The sequence below is a fragment of the Lupinus angustifolius genome, chromosome LG20 (genome assembly GCF_001865875.1).
Source record: "Lupinus angustifolius cultivar Tanjil chromosome LG20, LupAngTanjil_v1.0, whole genome shotgun sequence".
NCBI classification, from domain to species: domain Eukaryota; kingdom Viridiplantae; phylum Streptophyta; class Magnoliopsida; order Fabales; family Fabaceae; genus Lupinus; species Lupinus angustifolius.
Genome location: NC_032028.1, coordinates 1,051,931 through 1,069,627, shown reverse-complemented (window position 1 = coordinate 1,069,627; position 17,697 = coordinate 1,051,931). Strand labels below are relative to the sequence as shown.

General features: G+C 34.7%; 3 protein-coding genes across 9 annotated transcripts; 2 read left to right on the top strand and 1 right to left on the bottom strand.

Annotated features, from left to right (window-relative positions):
- On the top strand, positions 1,277-3,858 carry LOC109336733 (probable WRKY transcription factor 21). 3 transcript variants are annotated; one of them, XR_002106380.1, is made up of 5 exons: positions 1,277-1,505; positions 1,898-2,705; positions 2,811-2,936; positions 3,329-3,523; positions 3,608-3,858. XR_002106380.1 is itself a non-coding variant. In XM_019573519.1 (4 exons), exons 2-4 carry the CDS (start codon positions 1,927-1,929, stop codon positions 3,471-3,473), a joined length of 1,050 nt encoding a protein of 349 aa, XP_019429064.1. In that variant the 5' UTR covers positions 1,278-1,505; positions 1,898-1,926; the 3' UTR covers positions 3,474-3,858. The 3 variants fall into 3 exon arrangements, 2 of the variants coding, with proteins under 2 accessions (XP_019429064.1, XP_019429065.1); XM_019573519.1 differs by having other exon boundaries at positions 1,278-1,505; positions 3,329-3,858; XM_019573520.1 differs by having other exon boundaries at positions 1,278-1,506; positions 1,906-2,705; positions 3,329-3,858.
- On the top strand, positions 5,611-12,178 carry LOC109336355 (flowering locus K homology domain-like). Of its 4 annotated transcripts, none has more exons than XM_019572901.1 (7): positions 5,611-5,677; positions 6,074-6,603; positions 10,282-10,531; positions 10,696-10,844; positions 11,160-11,453; positions 11,537-11,734; positions 11,829-12,178. In XM_019572901.1, exons 2-7 carry the CDS (start codon positions 6,082-6,084, stop codon positions 12,012-12,014), a joined length of 1,599 nt encoding a protein of 532 aa, XP_019428446.1. In that variant the 5' UTR covers positions 5,611-5,677; positions 6,074-6,081; the 3' UTR covers positions 12,015-12,178. The 4 variants fall into 4 exon arrangements, with proteins under 4 accessions (XP_019428446.1, XP_019428445.1, XP_019428443.1 ...); XM_019572900.1 differs by having other exon boundaries at positions 10,693-10,844; positions 11,540-11,734; XM_019572898.1 differs by having other exon boundaries at positions 10,693-10,844.
- LOC109336523 (fructokinase-1) lies at positions 13,133-17,038 on the bottom strand. Of its 2 annotated transcripts, XM_019573172.1 has the most exons (6): positions 16,695-17,038; positions 16,062-16,312; positions 15,655-15,946; positions 14,392-14,544; positions 13,628-14,016; positions 13,133-13,577 (listed from the first exon to the last, which is right to left on the bottom strand). In XM_019573172.1, the coding sequence occupies exons 1-5, from the start codon at positions 16,968-16,970 to the stop codon at positions 13,633-13,635; spliced, it is 1,356 nt and encodes a 451-aa protein (XP_019428717.1). In that variant the 5' UTR covers positions 16,971-17,038; the 3' UTR covers positions 13,133-13,577; positions 13,628-13,632. The 2 variants fall into 2 exon arrangements, with proteins under 2 accessions (XP_019428717.1, XP_019428716.1); XM_019573171.1 differs by having other exon boundaries at positions 13,133-14,016.

Sequence of the window (17,697 nt, the reverse complement as noted above, 5' to 3'; positions counted from 1 at the left end):
GATGTGTCACAATTCATCAATAACATTGAAACAAAAATAAAAAAATAATAAATATTTTATTTTTTTAACTAACATAATATATTTTTATTAATATGATACATAATTTAGGATACAGTTTGAAACAACGAATATTTATTCTCATAATAACTAATATTCTAAAGTAGCCTGTAGGGGAAATTTCCTTTAGATGATATTTTTTCATCGACATATTTTAAGTTGATCCCAATACCACATGCATAAAGGATATGACAATGCAATTTTTATTCTCTACATGAATCACTTCAATCTTTTTAGTCATATTGGAAAATCGAGTAGGAGTTTCATAACCTGTTGAAAAATAGAATGAGCAACATTAGTCAAAAATAGTTTTTTTGGTACGTGTTTCATAAATTTCACATTTATTTGCAATAACCCAACTTCTGTTTCATAATTCTTATAATTCCCGCATTTTTTGGTACAGTGATGTAAGGTTTCACTAGATTCCAAAATATAAAAGATCGAGAGTTCGATTAGTGAGAGCGACATATGTTAGAAGGAGTAACCAGTATCCCGAAATGAATTAGTTTCTTACCCAAAAAGTGAATAGATATAATTGATAGTACAAAAACATTAAATCATATTTCTTGAATTTTAGAAACTATCATTATACTGTTTACAAAATATTTTTTGTATCACCAAGAGTATCCTCACTTTTTTGGGAAGGAACTAATCTCTTTCAAGATTAATGACTAATCCTCCTAACAATTATCGCTCCAGGATTCGAACCCTCGACATTGAAGATATAGTGATCTCTAAATATGAATTCAAAACATCAACAAAGGAAAATAAATCTCATAATAGTAAAATCTAACAATAAAACAACCAATAGAAAGTCTCATGAGTGTGAGCAATTTCTGGCTGATTGGGAAATCCAATAACTTAACCTAACCATAATTGAATTACACTCAAGTATTTAACCAGTTTACTAAAGTTATGATTATAATAATAATTTATGAACACGAAAACCACACAGCCCTAAGGTAAGTCCAAAAGCAGTTTGAAACTGAAAGAGCTCAGTGAGAAATTGAATAGAGAAATGGAAGTAGTAGTAAAACAAAAGCTGAAATGGGGTAGGTCCAAGAAAAGATTAAATTAAAAGCTGAAAAATAAGGGAAGAAAAAGAATAACAATGTGGGACCCACCTTCAAATATGTGACAGTGATGGCAGTTTCATTTGCCTTTGTTGAGTTTCTCACTTCAACAAACTCCTCTATATCTTCTCTCTTCAGAGAGAACTATAGAAATATAATACTATTTTTATTTTATCTTATTTTAGTATTGTAATATATTAATATATATATATATATATATATATATAGTCTAAAGTTGGAAACATTGTATTCTTATGTATGATGGTTGTGTGAATTCTAAAGCAAAGCAAAGCAAAGTCCTTTCTTTCACACCTTTCAATCTCACAACCATGGATGAAGAAGAATCTAGGGTTTGACAGAACCTAGTTCAATCAAGGTTTGTGCTTTGGTGCTTTCTTATCTTAATTATTTTTTGTCACTGCAATATTGGGTCGATTTTTCTATAGCCAAATATGCTGCAATATCTTACTCCTAGTTGGTTCTGATCACTGGGTCTTCTCTGTTTTTTTTTTTAAATTAGCTCATTTTTTTTCATGAACTGAAAATTTGAAACTTTAACTTGAAATCCTATTTTTGTGGCCTTTTGTCTGGTGAAAAAATGGGACTTTTTTCTATCTGGGTCTGTTTACCTGCCACAAATGGTTAAATGGCATATATGTTTGTGGATAAATCGGATATTTTTTTAAGTTTTAAGATGTGTTTGGTTTAGTTCTGTTACTCTGATTTCGGGAGCTAAGTTTTTTTCCTTTCTTTCTTATTCTTCTTACGTTTTTAGATAGATATAGAGGATAATAACATGGAGGAGGTTGAAGTAGCTAACAGAGCAGCTATTGAAAGCTGTCACAGAATTCTTAATATGTTGTCTCAGCCCAAGGATCAGATTCAACAAAGGACTTTAATGGTGGAAACTGGAGAAGCAGTGGGGAGGTTCAAGAAAGTTGTGTCTTTGCTCCACAATGGTTTGGGTCATGCTAGATTCAGGAAGCTTAAAAAACTTGTCCCCTTTTCCCAAAGTATCCTCTTAGATAACCCAAATTGCCAAATTAAAACCGTAAACCACTCTAAATATCTGCAGTTTCCCCAAATCCCAGCCAGCTTTCCTGAGAATTCAGTTCAGGAATATGGCTCAAGTGTTCGGGAAACTCTCTCTCTTGGAAACCAATCTTTGGAATTGAACTCAGGTGGTACAACTCCTCTTCGGCTTGCACAACAAGCTTCGTCGGCACATTATCACTTCCTTCAGCAGCAGCAGCAACAAAGGTTGATAGTGCAGCAGCAACAAATGAAACATCAAGCGGAAATGATGTACCGAAGGAATAATAACAGTGGCATAAACCTGAACTTTGACAGTAGTAGCTGCACACCAACAATGTCGTCTACCAGGTCTTTCATTTCTTCCTTGAGCATAGACGGAAGTGTACCGAACGTGGATGGAAGTGCCTTTCATTTAATTGGAGCTCCACCACACTCTTCAGATCAGAATTCACAACTGCATAAGAGAAAATGTTCTGCCGCAGGTGATGAGGGCAGTGTGAAATGTGGGAGCAGTTCTAGATGCCATTGCTCAAAGAAGAGGTAAGACTAGTTTGATCCCTACATTATTCATGAATGTCTTTTAATTTAATTTTTTTGGAATTCCCGATATTATTATCATTAAATAATTTTATGTGTTCTCCTCAGGAAGCATAGAGTGAAGAGATCAATCAAGGTGCCTGCTATCAGCAACAAACTCGCAGATATTCCTCCCGATGACTTTTCCTGGCGGAAGTATGGGCAGAAACCTATCAAAGGCTCTCCTCACCCTAGGTATGTTCAAGTTATGGTTTTAGTGATTAGACTGATTCAAAATTTCACATGAGTATATTGTGCTGTAAAATTTTTGTATGTTTCTTGAACTATTTGGTTATCTCTGACATATCCTGTGTTTCGAACTAGTTCTTAGGAGGTATTCATGTTGCTGTAAACATTATATGATATTCTATTATGTACTGTCCATCAGAGATAAATGACATAACATTTTCATGGCTCTTTCACATCATGAAAATCCGATTGTTGCATTTCAATAGTGTCAGCATAAACTCCATCCCGTAGGTAACTTGAGATACATTCACTATTATTTGCACAATATCCCCAATTAGATGAAAGGTGAAAGATGAATGTGAAGTTCAATTTTTAGTTGACTTTTTTCTTTTCTTTAGGGGATACTATAAGTGCAGCAGCGTGAGAGGCTGCCCTGCTAGGAAACATGTTGAAAGGTGTTTGGAAGAGCCTACAATGTTGATTGTTACATATGAAGGGGAGCATAACCATCCTAAGCTAACGGAACAATCTGCAAATGCATGAGATGCTGTGTGTACATATATGTTAAGTGGTGGTGCAAGCTGGGATGATATTCGCGGTGCAGATTTCGGATTTTGGATAGTGTGGCCATTATTCATAGGTGGAGATGAGGATCAGGGATGGTATCAAGAAGATTGTAAAATTGGGTAGTTTCAATTTGCAAGAACTATTTTGTCATTTATTTAGCTTTTTAAACATTTCAGGGTTTTCTAAATGAATGGGATGCCTTAGAAAAATTTGAAGTTATTGCAGTCGAGTTCTATAGTTGAGTTTTCATTAGTTCGTAGTTAGAATCGAGGAAGTCTGTATAATTTGCAAGAACTATTTTGTCCTTCTTTAGCTTGTTAAACATTTCAGGGTTTTCTCAATGCCTTAAAAGTTTTTGCAATTGAGTTCTCACAGTCTGAGGTTTCAGTAATCGTTACTTAGACACAATCTATTCAGCACAAAAGTTGATTGGAACATGTCTAACTAAAAATTCACAAACAAATTGATTTTAGCATAATAAGATCAATATAATAGTTAAATCATGAGACTGTTTTATCTAATAAATTAGATTTTTTTGGATAGAAAACTCTTCTTATGTATGGTAGATTGAAAGTTGTGGACGTCAACTATTGAAAGGGGCGATAATGTTAGGAGTCTCACAAAGAATAGTATAACAAATTCAATGTGATATTTTACTGAAGAGACTTCCCGATTTAAAAAATTAGTCTTTTGAGTTGAATTTTCCTCATATACTTTTTTATGAGGTAATAATAGCATGCTAGTGACTATGGTTTGCCAACAAATATGATACTATATTATTAACTATTATTAGGTTTAGTAGTTAGTAAGTTGAAGCTGATTTTGGAGCATGAATTCTCAAATTGAGCAGTTCAGCTCCTTGTACTCGATTGATAAATATCATAATTGAAGTTGGACTTTTGAACATAATGAGGTAAATGTCACAACATTTCCTGATTTGCATTAAACTACAATCAGAGCATCATTGAGCTAGTTGTTCATTGGTCTGTGGAACTTTTTCATTTATGGATGCATTGAGTTTTATTGGGGTATTGAGATTTTTTTAACAGTTATGATTACATGTTATTTTCTATTAAAAAATTTCATAGTACTAGTTTTTCCAGTACCGGAGAAGAGTTGAACTAGTTCGTTGGTGCATTGAGCTTTTTATTTTAACATTAAGATGAAGAGAGTATGAAATTGTAAAGTTTCTATGCAGAAAAAAAAAGTAAAAAGTAAATTAAAGTCTCATATAATGAGTGCATGGGTTACCGTTGGAAAAGAAAGGTGTTGTTGACTTGGAACATTTGATATTTTGTATAAAAGAGTGAGTCGTAATAACAACAATAATCATTCACTAATCGTCAAGTAGCACACACATATACATAATGATTTAGTGATCAATGAAGGTAGACTTTAATCATTCTAAGTTAGAGTGTAATATTGATGCACTGATAATGTAAAGAATTATGCACAATTAGTGTGTCATCCACTTTTCATTTAGATTACTTTTTATAAAAAATCAAACATAATTGAAAATGAATGGTAGATAATAGAATAAGAGTGTAAATTTTTTTTACACTATCAGTATATACGTCGTTTTCTCTTTAAGTTATAGTCTAAGCTGCATAAATATATTAAATACTTGAGCGAACCTTATCACCCATAATATTTGGCATTCTAGCTTATATTTTATTGCCTATTGTGAACAACAAGTGTAGTATTGTGGATTGAGTATAATATCAATTGACTTTAGATCTTAAAACAATGTAATATCAAAACTAACATTTAACTACTTGCCATTTAATGGAAAATAACTTAAAAAGGCTAAAATAAAAAAGAACTATTATATGATTATATCTGAAAATGAGATTGTCATTATATGTTGAAATAATAATTAATTTATGTCCGAGTCTGATCTATTTGTTTGTATCGTAAAAATTACAAAAATGTGTTATGAACATACTTTTATTTGCATTTTTTAAAATTTTACTATCAACTATTTTTTTTATTGTAACATACATTTGTTTAAGGGTAAAGTTGTGAATAGGAGGATGTTAAAGGACTGGGAAGCAAATAAAGTATTAAGGTGTGTTTATCTCATTCTCATAATCACATACCGTACTTTCGAAAACCTAAATTCTTCACTGCCTCCGTAAATCAAAACCATATTATCTTTCCGAAGCTTCGCGAATCTCTGTGTAAGACTCTCTACTCTCATAAACCCTAGCTCTTTCTTTCCCTTTCCATCGGCACTTTCACTTTTCAATTTCTTTTCTCCCCTTTCCAAATGTCGTTTCTTGTTTCTCTATGATTCTGGATTTTAAAACAACCTCATAATTATGCTATTTCATGCTTGTTTAATTGTCGAATAGCGATGGATTGTTGAATTCTTGATGTTTCTTTTATTTATCGACTGTCATATTGCGTGTCTTGTTTTTTCTTTTACTTTTTCTTTTTTAAACTGTATGTTTAAATTGGTGTTGATTAGTTGATGTTTTCAATTGTTGAGTTTTTTGTGTGTCTGGTTTTTTTCTTTAAACTTTAGGTTTAAATTGGTACTGATGGATTTTGTTTTTAATTGATTGGTTTGGCAGTGACTATCATGTCTGGGGAAATTGTTTTTGATGGACAAGATGCAGGGTATGTGCCCGAGAACCCTGATTTTCCGCAAAACCATTCCGAAGAACATGATGAAGGAAATGTAGTTGACGATGAATCTGGGTTTCCTCAACAGCTTGATGAACATGATGCTGGAATCTTAGCTGAGGAGGAAGCCAATCCTCCGGAAAATGAATTTGATGGTCATGGTGTTGAAGATTTGCCTGGAAACACTGACTCTCTTCCACAAGATCATACTGTAACTGAGGCAGAACATAATGATGGAGGAGATGTGACCGAGAATTTTACTTCTCAAGAAGTACAAGGACCTGAGGGTGATTCAAAACCAAGTGAAATAAAAAAATGGCCTGGGTGGCCTGGAGAGAATGTTTTCAGAATGCTGGTTCCTGCGCAAAAAGTTGGCAGCATTATTGGCCGCAAGGGAGAGTTTATCAAGAAAATCACTGAAGAGACTAAAGCTCGAATTAAGATTCTTGATGGTCCACCAGGAACCACCGAAAGAGCAGTGAGTTTACTGTTCAATTTATTGTCATTTATGAAGTGAGGAATATTGTGGATATATATACACTGTTTATTTGAGACATATTTTCCATATTTCTGTTCATATACTGATCCCTGTGCTTATTTGGACGCATTATCTGTTTTTGTTGTTGCTGTGTCTTCCCCCTGCAGTTAGGCTTCTATCTTTTTTGTTCAGTTCATCAATGTATTGATTATACTTGCAATCGTGTCTTAGGAGGATTCTTTGTTCAATCATTGTGAACTTTATAAGAACTTAATGTGGTTGGTATGCTGAGAGATAGATACTTCCTTTTGTGTCTGAAAATTTCTTATCCTCTCGTAATTTTCTCCCTTTTCTAATAATATTTCCTTTCTTATAAAAAAAATCTCTGAGAGAGCCACACTGTAAAAGCTAGCTGTTGTAGTTGTAGAGGCCAAGGCCTTATAAACCCCACACTAGATTCCCATACTTCCAGTGTGAGACTCATGCCCCATACCGTGTAATTCAATCCTAACATTCCACCATGCTCTGCAGCTTCGGCACCCATGCGGTTGCGGACTGGCTATGCACTAGCCCTTTGACTATTCCAGAGTGAATAATGCAATGCTGGTTTCACTACCTCACCACCTACTTTCAGCCAAGAGGCATGATGGAAAGCTTTGATAACTATTGATAAGAACCTTGGGAGAACCACATCAGAAAACATAGCTTTTGTAGTTGGAGAGCCCAAGTCCATATAAACCCCACGCGAGAATCCCATACTTCCAGTATGGGACACAATTCCCGCACCATGCAATTGCATTCTAACACAACTACACAGCCTTGGAAATATAACATCAGTAGGTGTTATTTCAATATATTTGAACTATCATCACGGTTATCAATAAGATTCGCTGCTATAAATTTTTGGTAACTACCTAGTGCTTCAAAATGGAAAACTTATACTTGATTAAACAAACTTCTTATATCACTAATTTGGAATTGAAACTTACTGATTTTTTCATGATAAAATATGTTAACACATAAACACTGTTGCTAAGGAATTAAATGAAGAAAAACAAATTGTCAAGGAAGTGAAACTATAAAAATATCTGTAAATCAAGTAGCAGAATACATAAGTGATAAATAATCAAACAGGTTAAATATATAAATAGAAGAGATGTCTTTTGTCACGATAACCAAATGGGTGTGTGCAGGTTGTCAGCAAATATGAATGACCAAAGTGACATCAAATTGAAGAGCCAAAGTTCAAGTTGCAGGGAAACAGCATAAAGCTTATACAACTGCTGAAATGTTTGTCTTAAGAAACAAAAAATAGTGTTTGCGGACTTTGGTGGCAAGAGCCTTCACTGTACCTGGTAACTTCAGAACTCGGTTGATCGGTGTCTTGCCACACTCCCTGGAACTCTTGCCTAGGAAACACTCCTAAAGTTACTAAAATTATTAAAATGGGGGGAAAACTTCTGAAACGTGAACCACATATTTACAAGTACACAGAAGCTGTTAGATGAAGTCGGGAAACTGTGCCAGTAAATTTACAAATATGAAATATATATTGTTCCACTTAACTACTTAAATATCTATCCTTAAAAAACTACTTCCAAGATTTAGATTAATTAATGAAATATTGAATTGTTTATAGCTCTAAGAATGGGTGGCCTGGAGAGAATGTTTTCAGAATGCTGGTTCCTGCGCAAAAAGTTGGCAGCATTATTGGCCGCAAGGGAGAGTTTATCAAGAAAATCACTGAAGAGACTAAAGCTCGAATTAAGATTCTTGATGGTCCACCAGGAACCACCGAAAGAGCAGTGAGTTTACTGTTCAATTTATTGTCATTTATGAAGTGAGGAATATTGTGGATATATATACACTGTTTATTTGAGACATATTTTCCATATTTCTGTTCATATACTGATCCCTGTGCTTATTTGGACGCATTATCTGTTTTTGTTGTTGCTGTGTCTTCCCCCTGCAGTTAGGCTTCTATCTTTTTTGTTCAGTTCATCAATGTATTGATTATACTTGCAATCGTGTCTTAGGAGGATTCTTTGTTCAATCATTGTGAACTTTATAAGAACTTAATGTGGTTGGTATGCTGAGAGATAGATACTTCCTTTTGTGTCTGAAAATTTCTTATCCTCTCGTAATTTTCTCCCTTTTCTAATAATATTTCCTTTCTTATAAAAAAAATCTCTGAGAGAGCCACACTGTAAAAGCTAGCTGTTGTAGTTGTAGAGGCCAAGGCCTTATAAACCCCACACTAGATTCCCATACTTCCAGTGTGAGACTCATGCCCCATACCGTGTAATTCAATCCTAACATTCCACCATGCTCTGCAGCTTCGGCACCCATGCGGTTGCGGACTGGCTATGCACTAGCCCTTTGACTATTCCAGAGTGAATAATGCAATGCTGGTTTCACTACCTCACCACCTACTTTCAGCCAAGAGGCATGATGGAAAGCTTTGATAACTATTGATAAGAACCTTGGGAGAACCACATCAGAAAACATAGCTTTTGTAGTTGGAGAGCCCAAGTCCATATAAACCCCACGCGAGAATCCCATACTTCCAGTATGGGACACAATTCCCGCACCATGCAATTGCATTCTAACACAACTACACAGCCTTGGAAATATAACATCAGTAGGTGTTATTTCAATATATTTGAACTATCATCACGGTTATCAATAAGATTCGCTGCTATAAATTTTTGGTAACTACCTAGTGCTTCAAAATGGAAAACTTATACTTGATTAAACAAACTTCTTATATCACTAATTTGGAATTGAAACTTACTGATTTTTTCATGATAAAATATGTTAACACATAAACACTGTTGCTAAGGAATTAAATGAAGAAAAACAAATTGTCAAGGAAGTGAAACTATAAAAATATCTGTAAATCAAGTAGCAGAATACATAAGTGATAAATAATCAAACAGGTTAAATATATAAATAGAAGAGATGTCTTTTGTCACGATAACCAAATGGGTGTGTGCAGGTTGTCAGCAAATATGAATGACCAAAGTGACATCAAATTGAAGAGCCAAAGTTCAAGTTGCAGGGAAACAGCATAAAGCTTATACAACTGCTGAAATGTTTGTCTTAAGAAACAAAAAATAGTGTTTGCGGACTTTGGTGGCAAGAGCCTTCACTGTACCTGGTAACTTCAGAACTCGGTTGATCGGTGTCTTGCCACACTCCCTGGAACTCTTGCCTAGGAAACACTCCTAAAGTTACTAAAATTATTAAAATGGGGGGAAAACTTCTGAAACGTGAACCACATATTTACAAGTACACAGAAGCTGTTAGATGAAGTCGGGAAACTGTGCCAGTAAATTTACAAATATGAAATATATATTGTTCCACTTAACTACTTAAATATCTATCCTTAAAAAACTACTTCCAAGATTTAGATTAATTAATGAAATATTGAATTGTTTATAGCTCTAAGAAGTTTGACAGTGAAAATAATTGATAATTCATTTGACTAGAGACCAGTCCGAAGTAATTGAAATACAGTTGAAACATATTTTGGAACACTGCTATGAACCAATTAATATGTCAAATGGATTAAATTAGTTTGTTTAAAAGTATGAAATTTATCTGTTTTAGGTGTTTCTTGAGAGCCTTTTTTTATATATGGTGTTTCTGAGTTCTCTTTCTTTGACCCTTTAAAAGGTAATGGTTTCTGCAAAAGAAGAGCCAGATCTCCCCTTACCGCCTGCTGTGGAAGGTTTGTTAAGGGTTCATAAACAAGTTGTAAATGTTGACCAAGATCCTGCAGATAGTGCAACAGGTGCAGGACGTCCAGTTGTTACAAGGCTTCTAGTGGCAGATACTCAAGCTGGAAGTTTGATCGGGAAGCAGGGGTCCACTATAAAATCCTTCCAAGATGCCTCTGGTTGCAATATACGTGTTCTTGGATCAGGTGTGTGCAGAGACATTGTAAATTACTTTAGGAAGTATTGTTCGTGTTTGGTAATCAAACCCATTTTCCTTTTCAAGTTTTTAGTGAACAAATACATGAGAAGCATGATTTATGATATCTAAGTTTGTGATTAATGTACCTAGATCGTGTATTTTCTGCAGTGGAACACTTGCCAATTTTTGCTCTGCGAGGTGATAGTGTTGTTGAAATACAAGGCGAGTCTGCTGGGGTTCACAAGGGTGTTGAACTTATTGCACTTCATCTACGGAAGTTCTTGGTTGACCGCAGCATAGTTGGAGTATTTGAAACACAGGCAAGTCTTTTAATTTTCATCATTCAAAGCTAAATGCTGTGAAAGATTTAAGAAAGTGTCACGATTTGGGAATGATGGATCAGAATTGTTATTGGTAGAATGGGGTGGAAAGTGTTCCAGTCCATCTATCAATTTCATGTTGACATGTATTGTTGACTTCCATGGTTCATTGTTGTTTTGTATTTTGAGAAGGGATTCAATGTGTTATGGCTTTTTTCATATGGTTTGGGATGAAACATATAGTTGCAGTTTCTTTTTGGTTACATCTTTGCCTACAATCCTATGTGTGCATACTTATTTCTTCTTAAACCTCAGATGCAAAGGCTGGATGTTCGAGTTAACCAGAATTCGGCACCACACCAGCCACACCACCGACCTTGGGGTCCTCCTCCTCGTCAAGAGTTTCCAGCTCCTAGTGGTGGATCTGCTTTTGCACCCAATCCTCAATTCATGCCACCTTCACATAACTATGATAACTATTATCCACCTACTGACTTACCTCCCATGGATAAGCACCTCCATCAGGGTCCACCACCTGCCTATTCAAGGGATCCTTCTACGGGAATTCATTCATCCAGTGCACCACCTCAGCAATCTGTTGCGACTAAGGTGTCCTCTTTTGCCTAACTTGAAAACTTATTTCATTTCATTTTATATGCAGCTAATAATGTAATTGCTTTTGTATTATGCAGCAGGTCACACAGCACATGCAAATTCCTCTTTCCTATGCAGATGCTGTTATTGGAGCATCAGGATCAAATATCAGCTACATTCGCCGTGCTAGTGGGGCAAGTATTACCATTCAGGAGACCAGAGGTGTGCCAGGGGAGATGACTGTTGAGATAAGTGGTACTGCATCACAAATACAGACGGCCCAACAGCTCGTGCAGGTATTAGATTTTAAAAGGATTTTTGGATGGTGTTATAGTTTGGTTGAGAGACTGACTGAATTCTTTTGGATTGGCTTCAATCTTTTTGATGCAGAATTTCATGGCTGAAGCTGCAAATGCTGCATCAGCTCAGCAGGATCATATGGGGGGAACAGTGAACCAAGGTTACAATGCCTATCCGACTAATGCTCCTGTTTATCAATCTCCACCGGCAAATGCTAGTGCCCATGCTCCTTCTGCAGACTATGGTTCAGTATATGGCACCAATTATGGATATTAACAACATTACAATCAATTTTCTTTGAGGATTGTAAACATTTAACTTCGATTCTAGTTGTTGTGGATATCGTTACCAGTCCTGGGCATGTCCCATGAGTTCTATCCCTTAGATGTAAGCTGTACTGCATTTGTTACAATGACTTAATAGAGGCTTTAAAGGATATAACAATTTTCAAACAAAAATAATAATTATAATTTGTTAGTTATTTATATTAGTTTTAGTTGTGTTATTATTTTTTTTAATCTAGTTTTGAAGTGGAAGCGAGTTTGGGTATTTTAAACACTAGGTCGCTATATCTGTTTTTGAAAAAATAGTTTAAAAGTTTCCATTTCGGTCTTTAATCTTATCCAGGGTGAAGATAATTCTGACATTGAAGAAAAAAGTTGAACATTAGAATAAAATGTAAATCCTTAGGTAGTTCATGATACTGGATTAAAGATAATTCTGAAATTTCCTATTATTTCCAAAAGCTCTGACGGATTTCGTAAAATGCAAGTGGGTGATCAATGATTAAGAAATCAATTAAGAGGTTGTAATTTAATTTATGAAAATTATGTAGAACTGTAGGCCATCTAGATAGTTTTTTTCTTTGTAATTTCATTAATTAGGTTATTCGCTTATTTCATCTATAAAATAAATTGCTTTATCCGGATAATTAATAATTACGACTACGTATAAGCCAGAGTCCTTAAATATTATGGGTTATCATCATGTGTTATTTTAAACTACCCCTGGATGAAATACATTTTAGTTTTTCTTACTTAATAGCTCTCAAAAGTCTCAATTCATTGCGCAAAGGGGTGTATGTCAAGTTTAGTTTTATATTTGTGAAATTTATAGGCTTCAATGTAATTTTAATTTTAATCCCTTAACTTTATTCATTGGAGAACCTTACCCTCCACATTTTTGTTTCTCAAACTTTTAGTTATACAATATTCCCTCCATCAAGTTTCCATTTTTGATGGAGGAATTAAGGTTGTATAATTAAAACAGCTTGAAAACAAAGATCACCCAACATGAACAAAAGTTGAGAAATGAAACAGCTAGGTTCATTAGACTCCTAATCTATAGAACATTTGCCATATGATGTTGAATATAATTCTAACAAAAAAGGGGGCAATGAAAAAGCTCTTTCAGCATATCATAAACTAATGTTCATAATTCCTATTCAAAATATTGAAAGGCATACTAACATAACAACCTTTCCCTCAGTGCCATCAATCAACTATCACAATATAGAGACTATTACATATCACTGCTTCAGAAGCATTTCATGCAAAAAATGTAGCAAAAATTGGAATCTAAAAGAGGATAAAAGCTATGACTCAGAGGGGAATAAAAATCCTTTTGACATCAAAGACATACTATTGGAGACTGAAATGATAGCAATCAGTAAAAATGCTTGATGAGCAATTACTCCCTCATCTACTTGCTCAAAGCAATGCTTTCAGATTAGCTATTTCAATGTAATCCTGCCAGCATTTACTACCCTGCTTAGTATATGCTTAATTTTAGACTTTAGCTAACAGGATGAAGGAGTGAACAACTCTAGAATCGGGAGACGAGTTAGTTCAATTAAATGGATATAACAGCTCAGCAATCTACGGTCCAGAATGTATCAAGTAGGCACATTCTCTACTATCTGTGGAAGTTGTAGCCTGGGCAAGAGTTGAGAGGCAATCTTGTCATATGGAATATGGTTGATATTATTTCTGTATCCGTTAACAACATTTGACAGACATGTTATTTCCTGAGCTGCCACATTCTTTTCAAGTATGTCAGCCCAAAATGCGTCATCTTCGTTGAGGTTTGATGATCTTAGTATATCCACTACCTTTGCCAGTCTTGCTACATTCCTACCAGCACCACAGCCCATGGCTGTTGCAGCGCCAACTGCATTTGCAATGGCTAATGTATTAACCATTGGCATATTATGTATAAAACCATATGCAATAGCAGCTACAAAACTGTCTCCGCACCCAACAGTGTCAATGACATTCACCTGATAATATTTTAGAAATCGCATTAGTTTGCACTGAGATGGATTGCACGATGAGAATGTGAACACGTTATCTCAAAAGCTTTAGGGCCGTTCAAGAAAAAAATGATTCAGCAAAATGTTTTTGTAATATAATATGGTCTTTATACTAAATCAGGTTACAGCTTTAGCTGTTTGACTTTCCATCAAGTTGTCCTGAACTAAAATGTCCACCTTTAAGCCAAGAACATGCATAAAACTCTGAATACAACGTAGGCCACAGCACATTTAAGGAGAAAGATAGTACATAAATTGAAAGAACAATGGTCTTTCAAAATTGCTAGAATTTGATGATAGCAGTTCAAAGAAAATTCAGAATGAGAATTGAGAAGTTAATACCTTGAATGCAGGTGCACAGGCTATACTTGATGCAGTTATTAGAATTGAACCCCTAGGACCCATTTTTATAATCACCCATTTTGTTCGAATCCCTCTTTTGAGCAAGGCCTTCCCTGCCGGTATTGGATCAGATATGCCAGTTAATGACTCAGCCTGTCATGTAAACCAATAGCATTTCAGATTTCATGAAGTTAAAATGCAGCTTGTAAAAATACCCACGAATAGAATAAAGAAGCCATTTTTAATTTGCATTGCATTAGGACAGTCTGAACCTGAACATCAGGACATGTGGCACAAGTGAAACAGAACTCACTACAAAATTATGCTATAAAACAAGCTTTTTCCTTATTTTTCTGATGCTGCAACTTCTATTAAGTTTCTGACCTTTTGAACCAGGAACAAACAAAATCCGTGGACAAAATTAACTCAATAAACATGGAGAAATCGACTCAAACTCAATATGACATTAATCTAATGCTCAGATAGCAACATAAAATTATAGTGTAAACAGCCTATGATGCTAAATTCTACAAATATTACAGGTTAGGCATAATTTGATCTCACAAACAGACATGCTGCTGTATTTTGAATAAAAACCTGAGGGATACAAATGATAAGCAAGGCCTATTAGATTCTAGACAGTTGGCTGACACAGGCAAATGAATTTTCTAGAAAACTTTCAGTTTAAAGACTACCATTTCCCATACTTCCACATTTTCACATATTTTCGTTAACACCGTCAAAAGCACAAAGTGTAGTAAATTGAAACTCACAAAACTACACCACTTTCTATGGTTTGAGAATGATATGGTTTCGTTGGCATGTACAATGAAATGTAGAGTTGTCAAGTTGGAGGGTATGAAGGAGTGCATAAATATGCAAGTACAAATATATACAACAGACATACTAACTTTGACAAACAAACAAAGCACATCCATACTTAAGAGGGACAGAGACACTGCATAAGATTAAGAGTGTCCTCATCAACATGGAATATTTGTATGAAATCCTTAATATCAGAACAAGAAATTGAGAGATGGAAACAGATAAACATGAAAGTCCTTGACATGCATCTAAATGCAAAGTGCAACAAACAATATATAGTTCAAAAGAGAGATACTAGGAGATACTTCATAATTTATAAAGCAAAGAAAAGAGCAATTATACAGTATCGGGGTATGTAGAGAATAGGACTAAAACAGATAACTAGAAGCAATAAAAATACTAGCATAGAGGCAATATGAGGAGAGCTATAAGTGAAACCTCATCAGAAGTTAGAAGAAGAACATCACTCATTCTAAGAAACTGGTCAAAAGCTTTTTGTTCTTCTGGGGTCCCAGTGGAGAGACTCTTTCCACGTGGTCCAGGGTCAAAGAAGATTGATGTGCCAACTTCAACAGCATATTCCACTGCCGAGTGTAGTAGACCAGGAGAGAGCTCATCAAAGCCATATCCATTACAGCACAAAACCTTGGAATTTTTAATAGCTGTTTTTACTTCTCTGGTCAGTTCACTCATCCAGTGAAATGCAGGCTCCTTGCTAAAATCAGCTCGACTAAGATGTAAAAACATGTTCATGTAAGCCATTGTAAAGGAACACACGAAAACAAATAATAGCCACCATGATAGTGACAGTACGAATCAGAAGACAAATAATTTTTATATCTTACCTGCAAAAACCATGTCTTTGTAAAGGGTCAACGAGAACCCAACATAAAAGCGTTTCATGAGAGGCACTAGAGCTATTGAGAACATCAGCATCATTAGTCATCCCAACCAAAGAAATGCCCTCATCGCGTAGCACGTCTGAAAGAAACCTCCCATAGATTTCATTACCCACATGCCCAATCGATACGCATCCAAGTCCTAGTCTTGCAGCCGCTATAGCCATATTACAGTTTCCACCAGCTTCCCAATATTTCTACATCAAAAAACATACAACAAAAACATTTTTTTGGTAAAACTATTTTCTTTTTCTGTAGTTTTCTTCTGGTGAAGCATACCTTATCCTCCTATCAATGTAATCCTCGTCTTTCTCACAGAAATTATTTCCCAATAAAAAAACATATCTTCATCATTGAAACTATTAACTGATATTTAACTCTTCAGGATTCAAACATGGTTCATGGGTATCCTTAAATCACAAAATAAAAATTAAGAAAACAAAAATTGCAAGTGGGGTTGCAAAAAAATTTAATTTTTAAAAGATTGCATTCAAAATAGGCGAACCCAAATATATGGGAAGAGTTATAATAATAATTGGAAAAAAATGGAAAAGTGAAAAGGGTAGAGAGAGAATGAACCTTGTTGGGAGGAGAAGAAGCCAAGTTATCCATGAAAGCCTTTCGTTGATGAAGAGAAGGAGGAGGTAATTGAGGAACATTAAGGACAATATCGATGCATAAATTACCGAGTGTGGCAACGTCAACGTGTTTGGCTGCAACGCTTCTGAGAGTGGATAATGATATTCTATAAGAGATAGGTTTAGGGATAGAGACGAGAAAGGAAGAAGAAGGTGCATAGTTGTGGTGGAAGAATGGGAATTGGGGTTTCAGGGTTTTGGGTGATGGGATAGCCATTCAGCCAAACACACACACTAACCACTCTCACCACACTTCAAGGAAGAACAAGATTAATAATGAAATCCCCTTACGTTAATTTATGGATTTAATAGCTTAAGATGAAAATCTAAGTGTTTTTTACGCTTTCAGTAGATTTTTATCATTTATTGATTATCAAATAAAAAAATTATCCAAATTAATGGTTGTTGATGTATTGATAGTTAAAAAAAATTACTTTGATAATATATAGATTTTAAATTCTTAGTTTATCTTCCTATTTCATTTCACTCAAATGTATTTATTATTAAATTATCTACTTTTTTTACTGTTGAACAACGAACCTTGAGGTATTCTGCCATTAAAAATTGATTTTATTTCCTCGTGATTTTCCAATGCATGGTCCTTAACAATTAAGAAAATATAAGTTAGTATTCAAATATTTAAAACATAACCTAAGTTGGTTCGACCATCAGTAGAGCATAATTTGAATTAACGGTAGTTCATAGAGTACCTTTTACCAAACTTATTTTGTTCCCTAAACTTATTGAGTATATATATTAAAAATTTATGAACAGTATTCATTATTTATTTATATTAATGTATTACTTATATTTAAAACAGTTAATTATGATTAACTATAAATAGAGAATTTAAGCATCACCATTACCTACCCTTCCAAAATTGAAAACACCTATTCTACTTAGACCTTCCTTTCATAAGATTTCTTTAATTAGTTTCTTATGTC